At 41.1% G+C, this 27379-nt stretch overlaps 1 protein-coding gene across 1 annotated transcript; it reads left to right on the top strand.

Moving 5' to 3' along the window:
• Nucleotides 1–11: 11 nt before the first annotated feature.
• On the top strand, nucleotides 12–27379 carry pdk4 (pyruvate dehydrogenase kinase, isozyme 4). Its single transcript, XM_079521797.1, has 11 exons — nucleotides 12–471; nucleotides 1299–1440; nucleotides 6049–6120; nucleotides 7112–7296; nucleotides 8782–8880; nucleotides 10047–10124; nucleotides 13457–13533; nucleotides 21133–21231; nucleotides 22514–22630; nucleotides 23733–23846; nucleotides 26531–27379. The coding sequence occupies exons 1-11, from the start codon at nucleotides 354–356 to the stop codon at nucleotides 26660–26662; spliced, it is 1233 nt and encodes a 410-aa protein (XP_079377923.1). The 5' UTR covers nucleotides 12–353; the 3' UTR covers nucleotides 26663–27379.

Below are 27379 nucleotides of genomic sequence, written 5' to 3' on the forward strand. Positions count from 1 at the left end.
GCGATAAACAACAGCGCTGCACTAAGCAGTGGTTGTGTACTATGCACTGTGTGAAGAGAAGAAGTCCGTTAAGATGCCCCGGGAGGGAGCTATTATAGGCGAATGGAGTGGATTGACAACCATCTCTTTTTAATCATGTTCATTATTTTTTATAAAAGACTCTCTGTTGTTGATGGCTGACAGAATTTAACCGCAGGCAGGCATCCAAAGGTATTGGAGGTCGTCCTACAGAGGACTGGACTGTGCAGACAAGCTAGACACGGACGGCCTGGACTGTCTGTCTCCGCTTACCACACAACACAGTAGGCTATTGGTGTGGGGGATCTTTGATCCAGTACCGCAGATAGGAAAACATGAAGTTCGCTCAGTTTTTATTGAAGAACGGCGCGATGGCTGGAATACCAAAGCAAGTGGAGAGGTTTGCAAAGTTCTCTCCCTCCCCACTGTCCATGAAGCAGTTCATAGACTTTGGTAAGTGTATACATACATACCGTACATCAACGACAGCTTGACATGATTTTACAACAGCTGTCATTTATTCATGAATCATTTCGGTATCGAACTGGTCACATTCGACATATTGGTTGAGTGCAGGATTCACAATATAAATGATTAACTGATCCTGTAGTTATGGCCCGATTTCTCATTCTTTATTGTCACAGCTAGGCCCATTCAAAGACACTAGACTTTAATGTATTATTCTCTCTGAAACCATTCTGAATTTCTGACCTTAAAACCCACCTAAGTCATAGGCCAATCTATCACTTGTTTATTTGAATGTTATAAGACAGAGACTGAAACAATGGGGAAACAAACTGAACAAAACAAAATAATGTATTATTAAATTCAGTTGTTAGCACTGGCAAATTATATATATATATATATATATATATATATATAAACCATGCATTCAGTACTGAATAACTGTACAAACACTGGCATGATCACACTGCTCAGTAGGCCTACTACTACATTATGACGTTATTGCTACCTATTCAAGGTGTTCATGTTCTACTACACTACAGTAACTACAGTAGGCTAGGCCTATACATGTCCATGGCCACGCTGTCTCAGCAAAGAAAACTGTTGATTCACGTGTTATTGCATTTTCATATGTGGGAAAATCACGCCCCATCACACAGTCCTAGCTCCTGGAAAGAAGGGGGGGCCCGCCCTTCTTTCTTTCCAGCTAGATTCAGATTTAGACTCAGATTTAAAAAAAAAAATCAGATAAAGGGGTCAAAGTTGAGTCAATGTTGTTTCCCCCCTTCTTAACACTGCGTTGTGACCACATGCAGGCTCGGCCAACGCGTGTGAGAAGACCTCTTTCGTGTTCCTGCGACAGGAGCTTCCCGTCAGATTGGCCAACATCATGAAAGAAATTGACTTCCTCCCAGACAAACTGCTTGGCACCCCCTCCGTCCAACTGCTGACCAGCTGGTAGGGGTCATCTATATATATATGTGTGTCTGTAAGAAGTATGTGTGTGATGCATGTGTGCTTGGCTGCGCGTGCATGGGTACGTTCGTGCGTGTGTGTGTGTAAAGTATTACGTAATTGTTAAGCCTATCAGTAGACGTGGAAAGCTGTATTGTCCAGCATTATCCTTCCTCATTCCTTACCCATAAGCTACTTTGTTATTACACCCCCCTCTCAACCCCAGACACCAGGATATGGACATCCCTTAGTTACGCTGAATCCACAGACACAGTCCACACCACCAGTGTATTTTGCTTCTGTGTTCTGACAAAGTAGCAAAGGGTCAATGCCTTGACGATGGAGAGGAGCTGACTGCCATTTTGCCCACTGTTAGCAGCAGGATGCAGAGCCAACAAAAAAAATGGAGTGGCAACTGGCAACTTCAAGTTTGTGCTGTGCTCTGAAGTGGTCCTGGACTATAGTATATAGGCACATACACTCAACTCCACTTGAGATGTAAAGCAAAGCAAAGCAAAGTTACTATATTTACCCAGGGTAACTGGACTAAGCATCAGATACTTGTTTACAGCCAGGCCCTGCTCATAGAACATTTCATGGTAGTGGTTCAATGCCTTGCTCAAGGGCACTTCAGCGGTGGTAATTTTAACGTGCCGGTCCGGGGATACAAACTGGCGACCTTCCGGTATCAAGACCGCTCCGCAAACCGTTCGGCCACCGCTGCCGATGTACAGAAAATGAATAGGCCAACTGGCTACTGTATGGACGGACGGACGTACCGAATATTAATAAGTTATAAACTAGCAGTTGTAGATGTGAAATGAAGCAAGATTGTGTAACTGTATGTCCTATAATCTTACCTAAGATGTATAGACTGATCATTACATGTTCAACCGAAATGCCAGACGGGCATCAAGAGTCTGTACTTCTCCTGCCTGTCTGTGAGTTCTTACAACCTGGCACAACTGTGCTGGAATGAGCCGCTCAGAGCAGCAGAGCTCTAGTTGACCCACAGTTCACGTATTTACGAGGATGTCACTCGTACCCCAGACACGGCCATTTAGCGGGATTCCAGACTGTAGACATTCGTTCGCCACAGCTGTTCAGTATGGAGCACACCTCTGCCTCACTGTAATGAACTCTGTTGGTGTCGGTTTTGCATTCATAATATAGCAGATCTTACTGTTATTTTCACTTCAAATGATGTATCAGCAGCTTACCTCCCTCACCTCACTTCACCTGCAGGTGACTGTACTTTTGTTGTTGCTATCTGACACGTTCCCATCATCAAATAGGAAACAGGCCTTATGGTGGTTGTTTGAATTAGATAAGCCAAGCTGAGTTTGCAGCCCACAACCTCCGTTTCCTCTTTTATAAGAAACCCTTATTTAAAAGGTTATGTACTTGTCTTGCATTCACTCTCATGTGTATCCATTTGAGTGCAGTGAGTGACAGTGTAGGCTATATATTATTGTTGTGAAAGTTAGTTTCATGTTAATAGGAGCCGATGTCAATAACATAAAGGTTTAAACTGGTTTGAACTAGTCAATGCTGTTGCTTTTGTTACAAACAATAGGTTAGTTAGCCTATATCGGCTATCTTTTTGCACTCTCCCAGTATCATGAACCTGATGTGTGAAAGGTGTGGCTGTGTGAAGAAAGGATGCAATAAAAGGTTGTGTGTGTGTCAAACATCAGATACTGTATTAGGAGGCATGACAGATTTGCTGCTCTGTTCTATCCAAGGGGTCGAGCAATAACTGCAATCAAGTTAATTGCTTGCCTGATTCGGCGTAGTTTGTGGGGTAGAACATGCATACAGTACTGATGTTATGATACATGCATACCATACAGTTTTGACAGTGTGCAGTCACAACATCAGTTTAAGCCAAACCCAGAAGCATTGCTGTATCTCCTCCCAAACTCTTGGCTCTAACCACCTCTATTAGCCTGGCTCCAGCCCTGAATCGCTAGCCATTAAAAAAAATCACACCGTAAGTGGTGCAACTCCGTGTGGGGGTCCCCGGGGGGGAGTTCCAGACCCACAGGAACGCACCCAGGGTGCCGGCCCGATTCCAGCGAGCCGCCCCGCGTCCGAAACGGTTGAGAAATGACAGAGTTACCGTGTGGGGGTCCCTCTACTGTACCCTCCACTGTACTGTACTGTAACTGTACTGTACTGTACTGGCACACCCAAAATCACCATATATATATATATATATATATATACAGTTAATATGTGCGTGTGTTTGTGTGTGTGTTAGGTTGCGCACAGGTGGTGAAAAACAACCAAGCTGTTTTCGTGCTCAGACGCACCCAGCCACCCACCCAGCCACCCACACACATAGTCACTTAAGGAAGTGGTTGCACCACTTAAAAAGAAACTAAGTGAAACAAAAATCTATGCAATGCAATGCAAAAATCAATGGTGTGTACTTGGACGTGTCACTGTCTTCATCAGGCATTCGTTTCTTATTGACTTATTTCTTACTGTAATCCAGTTAACCACAGTTATGTTTACCCTTTAAAGTGAAGTGTTATTCATAGATACTGAAAGTGTGACATCATAGGAAAAAAGTGCAGATTTAACATTTGCAATGTAGAATTAATTATGCTTGTGTCATTGTATTCCACAATTAGAATTCAGTTCCAGATTTTAGTGTCTATATTTGGCAATCTACCTCTTTGACTCTGACTTTATCTTCTTTCCTTCCATTGCATAACTTGTTTTGTTGGCACACATTATAGGGCACAAGAGAGAGAGAGAGAGAGAGAGATCATTGTATCGTGGTGTGATATTTCCTGATGAGTAAAGTTCCTTAAATCAGCACTCGTGCGGTATTTCAAGATCGTGTTTACGATGGGCGTGACTCTAAAACCAAGTCAGTGTTGAAGGTCGGTTCAGGGACAGCACAGTGGCTGGGAGCACAAGCAGTCAGCCACGCTGCCTGTGTCACCTTTCACCCAGTCCCCTACAGCGCTAGAGAAACAACAGAACAGAACGCATATGCCTGCCTGGGACTTTCTGTGACTTCCTCCATCGTTGTTGGTAGGGATGGATGTCCCAATGCTCCCGATCACGTTTCTTTGCTCCCGATCCGATTCCGATCATTTGATTTTGAGACATACCGATACGGATCTTTCCCGATCCGATCTTTACATTTTTGAGTGGTGCAAACCACTCCAACAACCAGCTTTGTCTGTATCTATGTTTGTGTACCTGTGTACGTGTCCGTGCACAGGTGAGCATGGTTACCATGGTCACTGACATTACGTCAGACCACAGCTGATCAGGCTATATAAGACCTTGCACCACTCAGTTCACACGGGTGTGATTTTTATATAACACTTATGCCATATCACAATAGCAAATATCCTAATGTATGTCACTCTAGTGTAGTCTGTTGTGTTGCCTTTCAATTATTGAAAGGCAAAATGTGACTATCCTTTAATTAGAATGAGTCATTGTTTTATTTTTTCTTTACGATCTTTTGAAAATCATGTGATAGGAGCCGATTTCCGATCTCCCGATCCGATCAGGACAACAACCCTAGTTGTTGGCCCACATCTAAAGTCCGCGTGAAGCGGCTGAGTGATAAACAAGCTGTCACGTGAGACAGTCAGGCTGTCAGGCACTGACTGAATCATTGATTATTGTATTAGCATTAGATTGGCTGTTGGAGTTTAGTGTAGCTAATCAGACTAATGTATATTGTGTTCACACAAACTTTCTCAAGAGACAATAAGGTCACCGGTGTGGCCTTTGGTTGAACTACTACTGTGTATACACAGCTGCATGTAAATAAGCCGCTTAATTTGATTGTTTTCATTCATCTCATCTTAGGAGCATTATAGAGGGTATGCGCATGCATAAAGTGAGTGGCAAATCGAGTGGCAGAGTGCGTGGCAAAGTGAGTTCAGCGTCGTTTAATGCAATCAGATAGGACTTTTCTGTTTGGGGGGGGGGGGGGGGGGGGGGATTCAGATTTTACGGGGGGCAGTTTCGAATTGCAGCCATCCGTAGGTGCCCTTTGAGAGCGGTTTTGAAGGAGTCAAGGGATTCGCATGTCTTAATGACTATTGGTAGGGCGTTCCACATTTTGGTGGCATAGGAGCGAAAATAATTTAGTCCCTTGTTTGTGCCGAATCTGGGTTGTACATGGTTCGTTGCACTCCCTCTGGTGTTGTGGGTGTGGACTTCATTAACATTAAGGAAGTATCTAGACAGGTACATGGGTATCTTGGTGGAGTATCGAATCTTGTGGACCAGACCCATTGCTCAGGGCATCCTTGAAAAAGAGAACTTGCTCTCAATGGGCTTCCCTGAATAAAGGAAAAAGAAAGATAGATATGGCATACACTATAAAGAGTTAGGCACAGTAAATGAGATGGAATAAATGTTTTACAAATATCAATTGATTGAATCTTGTGTAACACATTTGTTATGGTATATTGTTTATCAATAATGTCATCACTTTAAGTCTTTTGTCCATCTCTGCTCTTATTATTACCGTATATTTATTATTTGTACGTATGTAATGTATAGTTATATATATTTTGATTTGGACTTGTCTATAATCCTGAAATGTATTTTCATGCCATTCTTTCGTAGGTATTCACAGAGTCTGTTAGAGCTCGTGGAATTTCTCGAGCAAGACCCAAATGATAAAAGAGTCCTCTCCAAGTAAGTCATACTGTACATTCTGAGTGAGTACAGTGTTATGTATGTTGGTACATCAACACACACACACACACACACACACACACACAGTATATTGGCCATGCTTTTGTGCAGCTCATTCATGCTTAGTGCTGGTCAATAATAAAGTGAGAAATTCTATATTGAAACCTTTAAAATAATGTTTTTTTTGTGTTTTGATATTAAGGGACAGTAAGTTCAACATTCAACGTCCCCAGTTCGATTGGAGACCTGCATGTCCTTCCTCCTCTCTGTTTCCCGTTTCTGAATATGTTTCAGTCTAAATAAAGTCCAATAGATAATCTGTAAAAAAAATAAACAGTTCGTCTACCAAATAAATCTATATAATTAACACACAGGCAAACTATTGTGTTGACAACGTAAGGCAAGTAGAGTGACCAGATGTCCCCCTTTGTGTGGGACAGTCCCTCATTTCCGAGACTTTTCAGGCGTCCTACAAATCCCACATTGTGACTGGCAGGCAGCAGTGTTCAAATGTCCAATAGTTAGTCTCCTAATAATAAATTGTGTCATAACAAAATGACACATGTCCCCTAGGGGCCTAGGCTCAGTACCAAGTCGGCCATACCACCCATGACCAAAATTTGCATTTTAAATGTGAGACGCCAGAGGGGTTTAATAACAAAATGATACCCAATATTATAGGCCTATGGTCGAATATGACATCAAGGCATTTACTTACTGTAAGTAATAAGTTGCTAAGACCGTCCCATCGCCCCGTCCAACTTGTCCCACACAATCCCACCTCAAATTAAAAGTTTTGGATCTAACCCTAAAGCCAAGGTATATCAAATATCGACCCGCTTGGATTCATTGGTCCACATACTGTAAATGTCCCAGTGTCATTAATCAGATCATATCCTTCAACACTTCACAGACTGAATAAGACCTTCTTGATTGGCTGCCACTGACATATAATCTCTCTGGAACTTTTGTCTCGCCGCCTCCACTCCAGCTTCACAGAGGCTCTGGTGAACGTGCGCAACCGGCACAACAACGTGGTGCCCACCATGGCCCAGGGGGTGGTGGAGTACAAGGAGATGTACGGCGTGGACCCCGTCACCAACCAGAACGTCCAGTACTTCCTGGACCGCTTCTACATGAGCCGCATCTCAACGCGCATGCTCATGAACCAACACAGTCAGTATATGAATGAATGAATGAATGAATGAATGAATGAATGTCATGTCACTTTGGCCCATCCCATATCGGATTATATGACACATTTAACAGAATACATTGACAGAATACAACTGACATTATAAATCAAATCAAATCAAATCAAAGTTAATTTGTATAGCACATTTACATTGACCGAAGACAAACCAAAGTGCTGAACAAGAGCATGTAAACAAGAACAGAGCAACAACAAGAGCATGTAAAGAAAAGAAAAGAAAAACAAAGAACAAAGCAACAAGTGAGAGCAGAAGTATATACAAACATGGTATAAGAAGGGTATGCGTTTTCAGGCAACATTAAAAGCCAGGGAGAAAAAGTGGGTCTATAGGAGAGATTTAAAAACCCCCAGGGACTGGGCAGAACGAATGGGAATGGGCAGGGCATTCCACAGTGTGGGACCGGCCACAGAGAAGGCTCGGTCACCTCTAGTGACACATGAGGTTCCAGGCTGTCAGCTGACCTCAAGGGTCTGGCTGGGACGTATGGTTTAATGAGCTCGCAGAGGTAAGGGGGGGCAAGCCCATTTTGAGCTTTGAAGACAAACAATAATAATTTAAAATCTATTCTAAAGCGAACTGGGAGCCAGTGTAGGGAAGCAAGGACAGGTGTAATATGATCGCGCTTTTTCTTTCCGGTAAGGAGGCGGGCCTTCCTGTTCATATTACATCTTGCATTATTAAATACATGAATAAATATTTGTACAGTATTTGAACAAAAAACAAATAAGACAATGCCATTTTACATGTAAATGGCCCTCCTCATTGACCAGGCCTTTTCCAGTAATGAGGCAAATGAAAAGATGAAAATTAAATAGACGTTTCAGTTTCTCAGAGCCGGTATACTGTGTTTCTATGTCAATTGTTTATGATCAGTGGTGGAAAAAGTAAACTCAATTGTTTTACTTGAGTAAGAGTATCCATAATGCAATGTAGAAATACTCCGTTACAAGTAAAAGTCAGCGATTAGAAATGTACTTGAGTAAAAGTATTCGCATCAAAATATACTTAAAGTACCTAAAGTAAAAGTACTCATTGTGCAGAATGTCCCATTTCAAATGTATACAAAACATTTGAAAATAGCAGAATAGCACAATCCGTCGCACCACGACGCATTGTGAGCTTGTAGATCGGCTATTTTCAAATGGCCGAACTGTATAGGCCTGAAGTGGTTAATGTAGGCTTTGTAATAATAATCACAATCTACAAAGTAATTAGTAAGTTTTCAAATAATTGCAGTGAATTAAAAGTACAATTATTAGATTACACGTTAGAAAAGTGGAAAGGAAACTGTAAAGATATCACCAATACTAACAACGAGTCAACGACCATAATAATAATAATAATCACACTGTCATCCTGTGTGTGTGTGTGTGTGTGTGTGTGTGTGTGTGTGTGTGTGTGTGTGTGTGTGTGTGTGTGTGTGTGTGCGTCATTCTGCAACCTTTAGCCTTAATCTTTGACGGCAGCGCGAGCGCCGCGAACCCAGCCCATCCCAAACACATCGGCAGCATCGACCCAACCTGTGACGTGGTGGAGGTAGTACGAGGTAATACAAGTTACACAACACTGCACTTCTCTGTAGAACTAGCCTGGGCAGCATTCCTTTTTCGGGTTTATGATCCGGTCGGGAGCGGATGATATCGCTACGTCATGTGGTAGTCATTGTTTTGTAGTCATCAGGCAGGAACAATCATCCAGAACTTCCTTTTCCCCTCAAACCGATTTTTCTCAATAAAAGCCGCAGGCTACGAGAGCTTGTATTGTTATTCTTCCGGTTTGAGGGAAAGGAAGTTCCAGATGATTGTTTCTGCCTGATGACTACAAAACAATACTACAACATGACGTAGCGATATCATCCGCTCCAGACCGGTTCACACGGCAATTTTGTAACACAGACCAGGCTTTCCTCTGAGGTGGAAAGCCTGGTGACGCGAGGTTACTGTAGAACAGTGGTTTTCAACCAGCCGTCCTTTGGTTTTTCCTTATATTTTTATCCCATGATTTTGCAACCCATTTTTTCACCCAGTGTCAATTATCTAATGTAATCCTGGGCGCTACACTTCCTCTGCCAACCTGGGGAGAGCAAAAGCATTTGGTTTCATTGTACGCTCTCAAGAGTTTAATTATTGTCTACACAATTAGAATGTTGAAAAAAAGTGTTATTTTGATCAGCGTGTGCCTGTTATCTCTCCTAATGGCCCCAACATCAATACAGCATGGAATTGTGGACAAAATCATATCCAACAATAACAAAATATTCTTTAGTTTGTAGGGTCTGAGTGGCTAAATGTCCGTGGCTTAAATGCAGAATGAATAATGGGCCTTGACATGAAACAGGTTGAAAACCACTGCTGTATAGAAGCACAGCTGCACTCACACTGGTTGGGATCTTCATAGTTGTCTTGTTTTGCACTGCTTAGTGTTGAAAAGATGTGATGAGATTTGCCAAAGAAAATTGGGTCATATAAAAAACTCTGTTCTAAAAATAAACAAATCCCCCCCAGACATTTTAACACAGAGTCACATACCTGACATAATCGCCGGGGTGATTTGTTTATTTTTGGCCAACATAGCTAAAGAGCTTGTAAACAGCACTGACATGCTTGGATTATTTTTTCCTTAATTCTCTACCAGGCAGCAGGCTCACAATGTTACAGCCAATGAATAGATTCCTGTGTGCAAACCCTGATAACAGCCACAATTTCCCTACAGATGCATACGAGACCGCCAAGATGCTCTGTGAACAGTATTACCTGGCTTCTCCTGATATAGACATCACGCAGTTCAACGGTAGGCTATGTTCCGCTGCTATAAAACTCTTGTTTTCGGCTACGGGTATAGGCAACCTTGGGCATGCACAGGTGCCAACATTGGCACAGGGGAGGGTGATCACTGGCATACGTGTGTGAGAGAGGTATTTTTTTCTTTTCAAATTAAATATGCAAAAAATAGTTGAGTCAGTTAAATTTAGTCCCCTCACGTCTACTGTACAAATTTCATCCTGCACATAGGCCTAATATAAGTCTACATTCATCCAAACTCTGGGAGTCTGGGAGATAGGTGGGTTGTTGATATATTCTGAATCTAATGACCATTGCATCCTGATGTGGAAGAACATATTTCAAAAGAAGAAGAAATTATTATTATTATTATTATTATTATTATTATATGGACAAAATAGATCATGGATCAAAATAGGTTGGAAATATTTAATTTTGATGTGGTGTCATATGGTATTGGCGCACTATAAAGAAAATGGCACTTCATGTCAAAAAGGTTGCCGAACCCTGGGCTAGAGGCACAGAAGTAAACATTTTAAGTCTAGATGGTTTATGATTGAAACCTTATAATAGGGTGTCATTTTAATTATGTAGTTTATATTTGTTTATATAGCACAAAATGTGCAGGAGTCTGGTTTGGCCAGTGCCTTCTGTTGTTAGTTTAGCAGAGGTTCCGTCTGATTACTGTCAGCTGGACCCGTCAGAACCCATGCAGCTTAAAGGCTTTGATCCACATAGCTTATACCTACAGGGAACTCAGTGCAGTGCAAGCGGACCTGGTTTATTTCATCCTGATAATCCACATAGCATTGGAGAATGTTAAAACATGCAGCTACATTATAAGGCATTTAACCCATTCAGGCCTGACGTCGAAATTTTAAAAAAAAAGTTTTCTAAATCATGACAATTTTTGGAAAGATTTGAGGCACATTTTAACGATTTTTCAAAAATAGCAGATCTACAAGTTCATAGCGCGCCACTCGGTGGCGCGCTATGAGCTTGTAGATCTGCTATTTTTCAATAGCTAAATTATAACAATGTTTAAAACACCAAAACGGGTTCCCGCCCCAAAATGGGTTAATGGTTAATGTGGTTAAACGCTAACGTGACATGGATGCGTTCCAGGTCTCAATGGATTAAGAGATTGCCGGTGGTGCTGTAAGAAGAATAAAGCCCATTCTTCAAAGCATGACAGAGTTATGGTTACAATATGTGGTTTCCACAAAACCCTGATTACATCACGACATCACGTTCAGATTTTAGTAGTCTTAATAATGTGCAGGTTTATTTACACTTTGCAATCAGAGGTTTATGCATCCACATTTGGTTATAAGCCCTACTTACACTATATACTTTGTTGTATATCAACAATATATATATATATATATATACACACACACACAGTATATTTGAAAGAATGTAACATTTTTGAATTGTGAAACTTTGCCAAAAATAGGGATGCCAGGGTTAATGTGGTTAAAGGACCACTTATCTTCATATAATTCGTCATCAATAAGCAAGGGATAATATACAGTCGTCTCAGTGTTTAATCATCCTGTCGGGAGTTATTTATAAACAACGACCGGCGCATTATCCCGCTTCTTACACGGCTACTTAATAAATAGATGAATAAATGTACCCAAAAGTAACAACAAAACAAACGTAATGAACAAAGTATTTCCTTGATTTACGGTAATGAAAGTATTCCACAAGTGGCGGACACGATGGCCTCAGAAAACAAGGAAGTGTTCATCAAATAGAAATACATTTTCGGTTACTGCAGTGTGTATATTTCTTGCTTCAAATGCTTTCAAAAACATTCTTGAGAGCAATGTTTAGTTGTAAATGACATGGTGTGTTTGTTTACCTGGCTGTCGTGTTCGATACGGCACAAAATCAAGCAGCGCAGACAGCTGCAGCTGAGGCTTTGATTAGACAGCGGCCTGTTATTGACTTCATCATCCAGAAATAACACACCGCTGAATTCAGTGATTGACCAATCAGAATGAGCATTCAACCAAGCCATGTAATAATGCTCATTATAAGATGGTACCATTTCTAGTGTTTATTCGGTCTCGGAGGAGGGCTGATGTCTACCTACCAGTGACATCATCGATAGATCATTTCAAACTTTCTAAAAGTTTTTTTTTATGAAAGCAAGAAGAACTAGAAATGCATCTCGAGGTGCCAACTTGCGCCTTGCACACAAGTAGGCCATACATGACCTACTTGTACGCAAGCAGAGCGCACAAGTACTGCTACTAACTAATGTCGATTCCAACTGCTGTTCTAAATCCTTTAGACCCGTTAATGGCCTTATACAAACCTTATACTTATATCTTATACCGACATACACACGCACGCATGCAAGTGCACCGACATACCCAGCCGATCGCAGTACTTGCACGATCTGCTTGTGCAAGTAATGACGGAAGAGAAAGGCTGTATTTTTATTAGCTTGGAATCCCAATTGATGGTGTCATTGTTGGTATGCAGGTTTCTTATATATATACACATAGCCCAGCAATGAGACACGAATGAGTAGACAGAAAATCGTATAATGAGCATTAGTGAAGACCAATTACTATATAAAGAAAAGGTTGAGTGCTCCTCTTAAGGACAGCATGGTGTGAATGCAGCCGTACTCCATTTCTCAGTATATGATTTCAGAACATGAGATGTTTGGTGTTAGTAGTCGGCAGATAATTACTGTGAAATAAAGCATTCGGAATTGGTCAAGTCAAAATTGTTGTTACACTCAGTTAGCTAGTGACTTTTCAGTGTCATCACTTCAGCTGTAAACTGGGTTTAGGCATTTTAACTTTTAAGTCTTTGACCTTTTCAACAAGTTTGTCTTTGTTGTGAATTTGTCATGGGCATGGCTAGTGCTGAGCTATATCACAATTATTATATTATGTTTTTGTGTTTTTCTTTCATGTCCATTTGAACTTCATTGTGGAAAATAATTAACCAAGAACGGCCCCACCATTCCATTGCTTGCCCTTTTACCTCTGTTATTCAATAGTCCATTTACAGTAAATAAAGACCTGCATATACCACCATTGCTGCATACAGTACAGCGTATAGTACTGTGACATGACATTGTACATTTATGGAAAAAAGCATGACAATATAAACAGAGGGGCCTTCGTCAGGTATACTGACGAAGGCCCCTGAGGCCGAAACGTATTGTTTTCTGCTATAAATTGTTTTGGGAGCTTTTGAAACGGTGTGCGGATCTCCTCTTTCCTTTCTTAGTTATTATTTTGGATCCTGCACCCTTTGCAATTTGTGGATGTGCGTGCACCTCTTGACCATTGCAAATTATCACACTTTTCACAGCCCAACATCCCGACCAGCCCATCCATCTGGTGTATGTGCCCTCCCACCTCTACCACATGCTGTTTGAGCTCTTCAAGGTACAGTGACTGTTACAGTAGTTAGATAATGCAAATACTCACATGTCAGTTTACAGAAGATGTGTTATTGCCTTTTTATGCTCTAAATTACTTATTTGTTTAACCCATTTTGGGCGGGAATCCCTTTTGGTGTTAGCATTATGTTATGCTTTAGCTATTGAAAAATAGCAGATCTACAAGCTCATAGCGCGCCACCGAGAGGCGCGCTACGAGTGACGACATAGAAACATAGCTTTTTCAGAAAACTGTCAGGATGTAGAAGAATCTGATCTCAGGTCAAAATGGGTTAACTGATTTAGACCTGAGGCTGATTATAAAAACGCCTTCTAAATCCTAACCTACTGTAAGCTTTCGGAAAAACATAATTTTAAATAAATTCATGTTGCTATACATAGCAACATCTAAAATGACACAGGTGCTTTGCCGAACTGAAGGGTATAACAATGCATAGGCCTTCCTGGTCTAAAAAGGTAATATACAGATGATGATAATTTTTTATAATATAATGAATAATACGTCATTGCATTTCACAATGTGATATACTGTTTGATATAAAAAAGGTTTAATGTCAACGTACTCAACCTTAGCCCACTTGATATCTAGGTTAGTACTGTACTTTGTACCCAAGAACCACTTCTAAAGGTCTGCAGTGATTGGTTTGCTGTGGTTGTTGGCAATGCAGGTGTGCGGCCCTCTCCAAACTGTACATCACTAATGTTAATGCAGTGGTTTTCAAAAATTTTCACATCAAGATGCATTATGTATTCGCCATTTGAGCCACGGACCACCATTTCATGAGATTTTGCTACTCAGACCCAAAGCTTTGAATATTTTGTTGTCGTTGATAAGATTTTGTCCACAATTCCATTCTGTATTGATGTTGGTGTTGATCACTAACTATTCTACATTCTCTAATTGTGTAGACTTCCTGTAAATTAAGTAATGCAGATGTTTAATTTAACTCTTTTTTTTTTTAAACATCTGTTTATTATGAATTTTTTGTATACAGGCATTTCAGTAATTACAGTTACAGATTGGTAAAAAAAATAGCAGAAACATATAAACAAGACAAGACTTACAATAAAAAGAGACAAAACATAACCGTCAAAGAAAAAGACAAAAACAATAAAATAATAACCGACATGGCTGATGACTACACCGCACTCCGAGGACAGAAACATCACAACACAATCTAGAAAAACATTTACAGTAATTAGATGACATTACGGGGCAGAACAATATCGTTTCAATCACTTCAGTCCAACACAACAAGCATCTCAATAATGGGTGACCAGATTCTTTGAAACAAGGGTTCCCTTTTTGACAGGGTAAATCTAATTTTCTCCAAATGCAGCACTCCTCCCAGCTCCCTTAGCCACATATCAACTGTCGGAGGTTTATCCGACTTCCAGGCCTGTAGTATTAACTTCCTAGCTAGCAGTGTAGCGAGAGAAATGGCCCGTGCCTCATATTTGTTCTGAACCTGATCTGGTTCCACCACACCGAAGAGTGCAACTAGAGGTGCCGGGGGGAAGTCTCTTTTATATGCTTTAGCCAAGAAATCAAAAACTTTACTCCAGAAACTTTGCAATTTATGACATTGAAGAAATTGATGAGACAGAGTCCCTTGTTCTGTTAAACACTTTCCACACATGGGAGAAGAATCCTTAAAGATTTTGTTTAATTTAGTTGGGGAATAGTGCAGCCTATGAACAATCTTAAATTGAATCAGAGCGTGCCTAACATTGATAGAGCTATGGTGAATGTTGGCGATACAGTCCTCCCATACTCCATCTGAAATCTCTATGCCCAATTCTCTTTGCCAATTGTCCTTAAACAAGCATGATGATGGGCTAACCACGGCCTGCAAGGTGTCATAAAATTGAGAGACTGCACCTTTTTCAAAGGGCTCAATGTTGAAGAAACTGTCCAAAACTGGATGACTGGGTTGTTGTTCATACTGTGGGATATGTGTTCTAAGAAAATGTCTCAATTGCAAGTAACGGAAGAAATGCGATGATGGGAGCTGGAAGGATTCTCGCAACTGTTGGAAAGAGGCAAGATAACCTTGACCACGACCTTGATTAAAGTATACATTTCGTAAGTTCACAATACCCTTTCCCTTCCATGACATAAAAACCGGGTCCGCCAATCCTGGCTGAAAAGCCGGATTGGAACATATAGGAGAATCCAAATACATTTTAGGAGCCTTTGTCAATGCCAAGATCTGAGACCATACTTTCAGAGAATTTTGAATTATGGGGTTATGTCCATAAGTACTTTTCTTGATCTTAATAGGACTATTAAGTAATGCAGGAAGACACGACCCAGAACAGGATGAATGCTCGATACTAAGCCATGAAGGCATATTCTCCAGATTACATCCAGGATAGCAGTCATACCATAGATAAAAAAAGTTTAAATGGGCCGCCATATAGTATAACCGGAATTGAGGAAGTCCAAATCCTCCTTCGTTCTTACTTTTGCATAGATGTGGCCTAGCTATTCTAGGAGTTTTACCAAACCAGATAAAGGATGAAATGATAGAGTCCAATTTTTTGAAATAGTATTGAGGGATACTTATTGGAATTGACTGGAATATATATAAAAATCTAGGCAAAGTTACCATTTTTATAGCATTTATGCGCCCAGCCATTGAAATAGGCAAAGTGCTCCAGAATTCTATATTTTTCTCCAATTGTTTAATCTTTTTATCCCAATTTAATTTCAATAACTGATTCAATTTACTCGTAACCACTATACCTAAGCTTGTAAATTTATCCAGCACAATTGTAAATGGGGTAGATTCCAGGAATGATCTATCTGTAACCTGTGACAAGGACATCAATTCACTTTTCGACCAGTTTATCCTATACCCAGAAAAGGAACCAAAGTTATTTATGAGGTCTAGTAAGGGAGGAATGGAAGCCCTGGGCTTTGAAATGAATAAAACCACATCATCAGCGTAAGCCGAAAATTTATGAGAAGTACCGTATTGCAGGATCGGGTGAATCTGTGGACTCATTCTTATTTTTGACGCTAATGGCTCGAGCGCTAGCGCAAAGATATATGCCGAAATCGGATCCCCTTGACGCGTGCCCCTAAACAACTTGAACGGTTTAGATTCATTTTGATTGGTGACAACTGTTGCATATGGATCATTATAAATTATTTTTATCCAGTTGATAAAGGATTCACCAAACCCGAATTTAGCCAGAACAGACATCATATAAGGATGCTCAATTTGGTCGAAGGCTTTTTCAGCGTCAAGGGAGATTACGACAGCGTCCTCTGTGCTACGAGCTGGATTATACATTATATTAAACAGTCTTCTCATGTTGAACTGAATGTGGCGATTGGGCATAAAGCCTGTTTGGTCTGGATGTATGATATTGGTTATGTGTTCTTTAAGGCGAGAGGCTAGTATTTTACTCAATATTTTGGTTTCAACCGGAAGTAAAGAAATCGGTCTGTACGAGGCAGCTAATGTGGCGTCGCGTTCCTTCTTTAGCAGTAGTGAAATTTTGCCATGATAGAGTGCCTTTGGTAAGGAACCCAATTCTTTGGAATGATTCAACATCCGAAGTATAAGAGGAGCCAACAAGGTGGAATAAGCCTTATAGAATTCAGCCCCAAAGCCGTCCGGCCCCGGGGCCTTATTATTAGGGGACTGTTGAATGGCCAATTTGACTTCAGCCAGGGTGAAATCCGCATCCAAGGCTGCCACTGCTTCATCATCTAAGGTAGGGAGGTCACACCCCCGCAAGAAGTCATCAATAGTAGCCTGACTAGAAGTACTTTTAGAACTGTATAAGTCACGGTAAAACTCTTCAAAGCATTTGTTTATTTCTTTCGGGACAGTGACCAGCCCACCGTTTTTATCTTTTATTGAGTGGATGGCTTGAGAGGCATGCGACTTCTTTAACAGTCTGGCTAATAATTTATGTGGTTTGTCACCTATTTCAAAAATCCTCTGTCTATAATTTAGTAACTGTGAACAGACTTGTTTTGTGAGAATTGTGTTATGTTCATACCTCAGCTTTATGATTTTACCCAAAAGTGCAGGAGATGGTGAGGCTAGGTAGTCCCTGTCTAGCTGGGACAGATTGGCCTCAATATCTCTAAGGGACCGCACTTGTAGCTTACGCTTGGCTGAGGAATAGGCAATTATGTGTCCTCTCATGACAGCCTTAAAGGACTCCCATAACACTGAGTCATCAACCGCACCATTGTCATTTGTTGATAAGAAAAAATTAATATGGCCTTCCATTTCTTCACAAAATGTTTCATCTTTCACGAGTGCAGGATCAAACCGCCATATTCTATTATGTCTATTGTCCAAATTCTGGAACTGTAAGTCTAAAGTAACTGGGCTATGATCCGACACCAATATTGGATGATAAGTATTGTTAATTACAGCGGGTATGAGTTTAGAATCCAAGAAGAAGTAATCGATGCGACTTGAGGTTTTATGCACCGGACTAAAGAAGGAGTACTCTCTCCCAGTGGGGTTAACCAGTCTCCAAATGTCCACAATATTCAGGCTGTTTAACAAAGTATTTAAGAGGCTCCCAGCCTTTGACTGTTGAGATGAAAGAGGTGAGCTTTTGTCCACTGTTGCATTCATTACACAATTAGCATCACCCGCAATTAAAATATTGGCCCGGTGTACGTCGGGTATTAGATTAAACAATTTTTTAAAAAACTCAGGACAGTCAAAGTTGGGACCATAGATATTCACCAGTGTCACAGGCACGGATGCCAAATGACCAGTAAGAATTAAATATCTGCCATCAGAGTCTGCAATTGTAGTCGTATGGGTGAATGGAACATTTTTTCTGAATAAAATTGCCACACCTCTAGCCTTAGCACCAAAATTAGCATGATATGCCTGACCCAGCCAGTTAGCCCGTAGAATTGACTGTACATTGTGCTTTGCATGCGTTTCTTGTAGGAAAATAATATCTGGTTGCAAAGATTTAAGATGGGCCAGCACTTTTGCTCTCTTCACAGGATTACCAAGACCTTTTACATTCCAGCTAACAAACCTTAAAGCCCCGTTGGGTAAATTGTTCACTGCCCTATGTGTCATCAACATGTACCAGTATATTGGTAATCAGTGACACTGTCCGTCGACCCAAGAGCACGTACACACCACCAGCCAGACAAAACACAAAACATGTAACATGAAAAACAACCCCCCCACCCCCCCACGTAGAGGGACCTCCCCCAACGAAGCCCTTCTCTAACCACCCTAATACTATCCAAGGCATAGGAAAGTTCCCTCCCACGACCCCGCTCCAACGTAGAACGTAAATATATATAAAAAAAATAAAAGTATTAATACCGTATGGTATGACAGTGAAAATAGGGTAAATAGACCATAAGAAGTCCTAAATTGTGTATACAGTCAGTGATAATCAGTCTAACCCTTTGCACTCGCCAGCCTGGCTTTTTAGAACAAACCCTTTTTTGTAGAATAGAAATCAACTAAGAACATAGTAAAGCATCAATGTCAGGGGATGCAAACCCAATCTAATCAAGCAGTATATAGAAACCTGAATAACCCACTCCGCAGCAAAAAATAATATATATAATGGAAATCAAAGACAAAATGTAAACAAGATGTGTAATCACGCATAATGTACACACACACACACACACACACACACACACACACACACACACACACACACACACACACACACACACACACACACACACACACACACACACACACACACACACACAAAACATCCCATGTATAAATCAATTAAATGTGTTACATAAAAATAAAAGAGATCAATTCAACTTATACACTCTACAATTCAGTAAACAATGTCGTGAATAGACCTTGAGTTGAATAGGCAGTAGGAAATAAAGTTTTTTTTTTTTTTAAATAAAAAATTTAAATAAAAAAAACAAATAAAATAAAATTTGCGGAGCGAAAACATCCAGCTATGTCCATGAACAAACAGTCAGTGTAGCCCACCTTTAAAAAATAAAATAGAAACCACATCTTGTCAAGTAGTACTGGGGGAAAAAAAGAATAGCACCTTCTTAAAAATATATAGCATAAGCTCTTTTGTTTACTTTCCAGTGTCACAATTCAAGATTAGCACACGAATATATATAAAAAATAAAGTGTGAGGTGGGCCACCTCAAGTCCAAGTGCTCATAACAATAGTAGTACTAAGAATAAACAAAAATAAAAGTCTTGTTGAATAGCATCTCCTCAGGATTTGTGCCTAGCCAGGCACATCTTTAGTGAGTGTAGTGCAACATACCGTTAGCTTCACAGCCTAGACTGAAAAGCAGAAGAATCAAGGGCCCACCTCATCTGTGTCGACGTCTGCATCTGCAACCACTGTACCCAGTTTGTCATCCAGAAAACCACCAGCCGCCTCGGGATCCTCGAAGTATTTTGTAGCTCCCTCCACGGTCACGCGAAGACGAGTCTGCCACGTTCCCACGAATCCCGACAGCAACCCGGCGTCTCTGCATCTCTTCCGGACATCTTGGAACTTCTTTCTTTGTTGATACACCTCCGTTGGTTGATCAGCGAAAATGGAGACTTTGACGCCGTTGTATTGAAGAGGAGATTTTTGTGCAGCCAGCTTTGTGATGAGCGTCTTCTCACTCAAGTAGTGTATTTTCGCAATGATAGCACGATTGTAGCCACCACTAGCTGATTTAGGCCCCACGCGATGTGCAATGTCCACGAGAACCTTAGCAGGGAAGTTTTCATCTCCGAGCAGCTTCGGAATCAGAGAGGACACAAAATCAGAAGGATTGTTCCTTTCTTCCCCCTCTAAGATTCCCGCAATTCTTATGTTTTGTCGTCTTGACCGAAATTCAGCCTGTAGTAGCTTTTTGCGGAGCTCATTGTATCCCTCTTGGAGTGACTTGTTGATGGCTTCCTGCGCTACAAGTTGATCATCATGCCTGGATACAGCTTCTTCAATTTCACGCACCTTTCCAGTGACTGTCGACAGGGAAGCTTGCATGGAGTTCATAGTAGATGAAATGGTGGTAAGCTTAGTATCCACAGACTTTTGTAGAGCGGCTATCGCTTTCATCAAATCAGCCGTAGATGGATTGTTAGCTGCGCCGCTCTCGGCGGTAGGCCCAGTTAGCACCTCCATTAGCATGCGGTCGTTAACAACAGCGTCGGTTGAAACCTCTTCCACGTCGGTGTTCTCTCTTGTTCTGTTTCGAAGGTGATATTGACTCTTCGAGTGCTTTCTGTCCGTCATTTAAGGCAAGTGTTGAGCAGAAAAAAGTCACGGTATTAACTTTTAATTTAGTAAATGTCTAGTATTGGAGCGGAGCCTCACGGAAACACAGCTTACCCCATAGCTCGCTGACCACGCCCCCTTAATTTAACTCTTGAGAGCATAAAATTAAACTAAATGTTTTGGTTTCATTCGTTCTTCAAGAGTTGAAGAACTATTCTAAAAGGGCCCTCTTGGTTACCAACTCTCCATTATTTAGCTGGGGACCACATGGAACGTACCCCTCAAGGACCACTGCTGGTCCCCGGACCACTGGTTGAGAACCACTGTGTTAATGTAGCCTACTGTATGTGTTCTCCGTCAGAATGCAATGAGAGCCACGGTGGAGACCCACGAGACCAGCCTCGTTATGCCACCAATCAAGTTACGAGTTTCACTGGGTTCTGAGGACCTCACTATCAAGGTACATGAATGACACTCGACTTCATAATGCCTACAGTGTGTATTGGAGTTCATTGTATAACAACGCAGGAATACAAACATGTTCCTCTATCAAAGTCTACTACACATACGTTGTCTACTTTGTACAGTAAGTAAATAGGTCATTGGAAGTCTGTATTTGTACAAAGTAAATAGGTCATTGGAAGTCTGTACTTGCTATAGAGCGCCACAGTCCCGCCCCCCTTCAGAACGACGAGGCACCAGGAAATAACGATCTTTAAAGATATGTAAGCCTCAGACAAAGCCAACAGCCGAGTTCATGAGTCAATAAACAAAAGTTTAATAGGCAACATTTTGGTCAATGACCTTCAGGCTTATGTCAACTCCACCAGTGCACCGGTCATAAAGATTTATGCCAGGCCAATGACTTGCTTTTACTGTAACACATCTCCAATCAGCAACAGTAGTGAGTGACACAATGCGACTGAATGATGTTTTCCCTGGAATCCACTGCTATATAGTATGCTTTATTTCAGTGGTTTTCAACCTTTTTCATTTCAAGGCCCATTATTTATTCAGCATTTGAGCCACGTACCACCATTTGATGACATTTTAGCCTCCCAGAGCCTAAACTAAAGAATATTTTGTTGTCGTTGATCAAAATAACAATTCTTCTACATTCTCTAATTGTGTAGACTTCTCGTAAATTAAGTAATGCAGATGTTTAACAATAATTTAACTCTTGAGAGCGTAAAATGAAAACCAAATGGACCCGTACGGGTCCATTTGGTTTTGTTTTACGCTCTCAAGAGTTAAAGATCTATAAGCGGGTCCATTTGGTTAACAACTTTCCATCATTTAACTTATTCTGGGCGGGAACCCCTTTTGGTGTTTTAACTAAGCATTATGTTATACTTTAGCTATTGAAAAATAGCAGATCTATAAGCTCATAGCGTGCCACCGAGTGGCGCGCTACGAGCTTTTTGACGAGCATTTTTGAAAAATCGTGAAAATGCGGCACAAATCTTTGAATATATATTCTTTCAGAAGATTTTTTTTATTATTTCGACGTCAGGCCTAAATGGGTTAAGCTGGGGACCACCTGGAACCAGTATCAAGGACCACTGGTGGTTCCCGGACCACTGGTTGAAAACCACTGCTTTAGTTGATTGAATCTGAACGTGCCAAATATTGAAGAATATGATGAAGATGTACAGTACATATGATATATTAACATATTGACATATGAGCCTGTTGCCATAATAATGACATGACGTGTTGTGTGTGGTTGGTTGTGTGTATAGATGTCCGACAGAGGAGGCGGAGTCCCTCTGAGGAAGATTGAGAGTCTGTTCAGCTACATGTACTCCACAGCCCCCGCTCCGGACCTGCAGGGGGACAACTCACGCAACGCCCCACTGGTGAGCCCTGCAGACTGCACGGCTGGCACTGTTGATTTCCTCCACTAATACCATGACAACAAAAATGTTTGTCGACTACCATTTTTCACTGACGAAAACTACATGGACACTAAATGAAAACTAAGCTACGCTGACCAAAACTAAGACTAAATATTATTGGAAATTAAAATTAAAAAAAATAGACATGTTAGGAAGGGACTAGTGGGAAATCCAGTATAAGTAATTTTACACTTGAATAGATGATCTACAAGCTCACAACGCGTCGGCTATTTTACCAGCCAAAATACATTTTACTCGACTAAAATCTTATGATATTTAGTCGACTAAAACTAGACTAACACTAAAACATTCCAGATGACTAAAATGTGAGCTTCCCCGTGTTGAGTCAAATTAAGCCACAGGCTCCACTCCTGGTGGTGCCCTTCCGTCAATATCTTTAAGTTTCAGATTTGCAACCATACTCACCCCAGAACCCTAAATCTATTCAAGAGACTGAAACTAAAATCTAAATTTGCTTTCAAAATCAACACTGCACGGCTGTGTATTGGCACAGCACGGCGGTGTTGGTTGGCTAGCTGACTCCATTTGTTTCCATTAGCATTGCTATAAAATCCTACCAAGCAGTGGACATTTCTTAATAACCAATAGTGCTTATTTAAAAAATGGTCAGAACTATGCCTTTAATAGGAGGACCTCATGCATATTTGACATTGTGTCTTGTCATCTGACTTTGTTTCTTTCTGCAACACTGCTAAACTCCATAGACTTTATCGTAACACATTAACTATGATCCAATTCTACCTTTGCTAAACCGAGCTTGACATAAGTGAACATGTTTGTAAATGAGCTGAATTACAAAACTGTGGACTTTAACTGAGATGCATTTCTTGGGATTAAACTTTAAGCCAGTTAGACAATGAAGGGCTGTTACGGTTGACCAAAGAAAGTTAGTATAGGCCTACAGTAAGTTTGAATGTTTGTTGTTTTTGTTTTGTTTTTTACATGTTTCAGGCATTTTGTCTTTGATATGTGATGCTGCAATATGCTACCACTGTAGTATCCTTTAATATCCATACCGCTCTCCCTCTGTCCGATCCTTCAGGCTGGTTTTGGATACGGTCTGCCCATCTCCCGTCTGTACGCCAAGTACTTCCAGGGGGACCTGCAGCTCTATTCCATGGAAGGCTACGGCACTTCAGCTGTCATATACCTGAAGGTGAGAAAAACGTTTTTGAAAAAACGTGTGCAAATCTTTGAATATATATTCTTTCACAGCAAACGTTTTTAACTAAGAAACATAAGGTTTTTCAGAAAACTGTCAGGATTTTAGAAGACAATTTGTAGAATCTGTTCTCAGGTCTTAATGGGTTGGTTATGAAACACCTGTAACTCCAAATGCAATGTAATGAGGACTTCAATAAGTAGACTCAGCTGCTTGAGGACTTCAATAAGTAGACTCAGCTGCATGAGGACTTCAATAAGTAGACTCAGCTGCATGAGGACTTCAATAAGTAGACTCAGCTGCATGAGGACTTCAATAAGTAGACTCAGCTGCATGAGGACTTCAATAAGTAGACTCAGCTGCATGAGGACTTCAATAAGTAGGCTCAGCTGCATGAGGACTTCAATAAGTAGGCTCAGGCTCAGCTGCATGAGGACTTCAATAAGTAGGCTCAGGCTCAGCTGCATGAGGACTTCAATAAGTAGGCTCAGGCTCAGCTGCATGAGGACTTCAATAAGTAGGCTCAGCTGCACGAGGACTTCAATAAGTAGGCTCAGGCTCAGCTGCATGAGGACTTCAATAAGTAGGCTCAGGCTCAGCTGCATGAGGACTTCAATAAGTAGGCTCAGGCTCAGCTGCATGAGGACTTCAATAAGTAGGCTCAGCTGCATGAGGACTTCAATAAGTAGACTCAGCTGCATGAGGACTTCAATAAGTAGACTCAGCTGCATGAGGACTTCAATAAGTAGACTCAGCTGCATGAGGACTTCAATAAGTAGACTCAGCTGCATGAGGACTTCAATAAGTAGACTCAGCTGCATGAGGACTTCAATAAGTAGACTCAGCTGCATGAGGACTTCAATAAGTAGACTCAGCTGCATGAGGACTTCAATAAGTAGGCTCAGCTGCATGAGGACTTCAATAAGTAGACTTAGCTGCATGAGGACTTCAATAAGTAGACTTAGCTGCATGAGGACTTCAATAAGTAGGCTTAGCTGCATGAGGACTTCAATAAGTAGGCTCAGCTGCATGAGGACTTCAATAAGTAGGCTCAGCTGCATGAGGACTTCAATAAGTAGACTTAGCTGCATGAGGACTTCAATAAGTAGACTCAGCTGCATGAGGACTTCAATAAGTAGACTTAGCTGCATGAGGACTTCAATAAGTAGACTCAGCTGCATGAGGACTTCAATAAGTAGACTTAGCTGCATGAGGACTTCAATAAGTAGACTCAGCTGCATGAGGACTTCAATAAGTAGACTCAGCTGCATGAGGACTTCAATAAGTAGACTCAGCTGCATGAGGACTTCAATAAGTAGACTCAGCTGCATGAGGACTTCAATAAGTAGACTCAGCTGCATGAGGACTTCAATAAGTAGACTCAGCTGCATGAGGACTTCAATAAGTCCAGCTGCAGGAGGACTTCAATAAGTAGGCTCAGCTGCTTGGCATTACCAGCAAGGCTAAAAGACTGTGTGGACTGTGGAGGTGCGCGTGTGTGTGTGTACACTGACCGTACCCACTGTATTGACTAAATAGTAGGCACATGTGGTGAAATTCTATTACACAACATAAATAGCACAGCGGATGAGTGTCTTGCTGCGAGTGGTGACTTTCCATGTGATCTTTTCTAGAGAAACAGAGCGATGTTTGTCCCTGCATTCACCCCCTTACACTATGAAGTACAGCAATGCTATACTATACTGTTTGCTGTCAGGCTGAACCACTGGGCGTGCCATTTGACAAAAATGTGCAAACATATTCTCCAAAAGTTCAGCTATTCTTTAAGAGATTTTGTGTAGAGGGGAAAAAATGAGGGGACCAAGTATTGACTATTTACCTGTTTACAGTGTCCCACATAAGCCTTTGCGTTTTGTGAGAGAAATGAGCAGCCAGGTCTATGAAAACGTCTATGAAATTAGCAGATCTACAAGCTCACAGCGACACGTTGTGAGGTTGAACAACACAAATCTTGTATGGGGGTCCCTGGCACAAAATATTTTCAGATGGATGTCCGTGGACAATTTATTGACGTGAAGAAATGTGGGAACCACTGGTTTAAAGTTTAAACCAGTGGTTCCCACATTTCTTCACGTCAATAAAAAACATTAGGAAGCAAGCCCAAATTACTACAAATTACTACAACTACTGAAAACTTCTCTAACTGTCTCTAAGGAGACATGGCAACACTGGCTGAAGGAAGTGAAGCACACACATACAAGGAACCCCATGCAGTACATTCCTGCCAAAATAGGTGGATTGACCCCTGGGTGACCCGGTCAAGTATAGGGTTAAAGTGGTTCATGGAACCGTGTAGGAATGCCCAAGTGTGAAAGGCTGGGGACTAGCTTAGCATAGCCAGTTTAGGTTGCTTGTAGAGGTAGTAAAGATGTACTGTACATCTTTACTACCTCCACAAGTGCTATATGAATTGTATGTGTACATCATGTACACATACAATTCATATAGCACCATTCAAACAACAAGTGGTTTTAGAATACCTTAAATTACCCTATACACGAAGGAGTTACAACATAAATGAAGGAAAGTGAAAATAAATACGTTTGAATAACATTAATACATACATGTATCAACGTGTCTTTCCTGAGGCTTTCCATGTCACTGTGCCCTGCAGAGCTGGATCATTAAATCTTCTCTACTCTGTGATCTGTTCCCAGGCGCTGTCTTCAGACTCGGTAGAGAGACTTCCTGTTTTCAACAAGTCTGCACTAAGGCATTACCAGTCGACCATAGAGGCAGATGATTGGTGCATGCCCAGTAAGGAGCCAAAGAAGCTGGGCATCCACTAAAGAAAGGGACTGACAGAGAGCATATATGCAAGCTCCGCAAATGGAAACAATGGGAACAAAATGAGGTCAAGGCGGTGAGGAGTAAGAATGGTTTCTCTGTGACAGGAGAAACGGGTAAACTTTGAACTGACACTAACTAACAAAGTGCCTTCACGTGTGGATTTACAGTATGTGTACGTGCCATTTGGACTCTTTCTACAACACACTACAGGTAGTAGAGGTGAAATTGTCCAGTGAAAATACCCAGTGAGACTCATCTCACATCAGATGGCCACACCAAAACAAAAGGACTTCAATCGTTTTGATGAAAATAAAACGATTTCAGACCAGCCTCCAAGAAGTTTCACCTACTGTAGCAGAAGCCAACCGTACTGTAGGCCTATATGTCATTCATGTCAATCAGAGAATACAAGCTAGCAAGTATCATAGAGTATAGAGTAGAGTAGAGTATACCTCTAATTTTGTCTCATTCACCAAACACAAACACTTGCAGCTATTTATTTACACTTCATACACTTCAAGCAGTCAAAGAAGCTATAGTGATTTGTTTTGAAAGGAAAGCTAAATTACGGCCATTTAGAAATCGGGGGCAATAAGTACCGAAGTCGTGACATGAAAACACTTTCAAAAACACTGTTGACTTTATTAACAACTTAAGGCTAAGATATTCACCTACTGTATGGCATGCCTAATATAGGGGTGCAAGGTTGAAAGTGT

This window comes from Electrona antarctica, assembly GCF_951216825.1.
Source record: "Electrona antarctica genome assembly, chromosome: 15".
NCBI lineage: Eukaryota > Metazoa > Chordata > Actinopteri > Myctophiformes > Myctophidae > Electrona > Electrona antarctica.

Bases quoted from the DNA above. Each gene is read 5' to 3' on its own strand.
- pdk4 (XM_079521797.1), top strand. From the start codon at position 354: ATGAAGTTCGCTCAGTTTTTATTGAAGAACGGCGCGATGGCTGGAATA. The intron at 8,881-10,046 runs GTAATACAAGTT...ATTTCCCTACAG, and splicing joins CGTGGTGGAGGTAGTACGAG to ATGCATACGAGACCGCCAAG. The intron at 13,534-21,132 runs GTACAGTGACTG...GTTCTCCGTCAG, and splicing joins TGCTGTTTGAGCTCTTCAAG to AATGCAATGAGAGCCACGGT.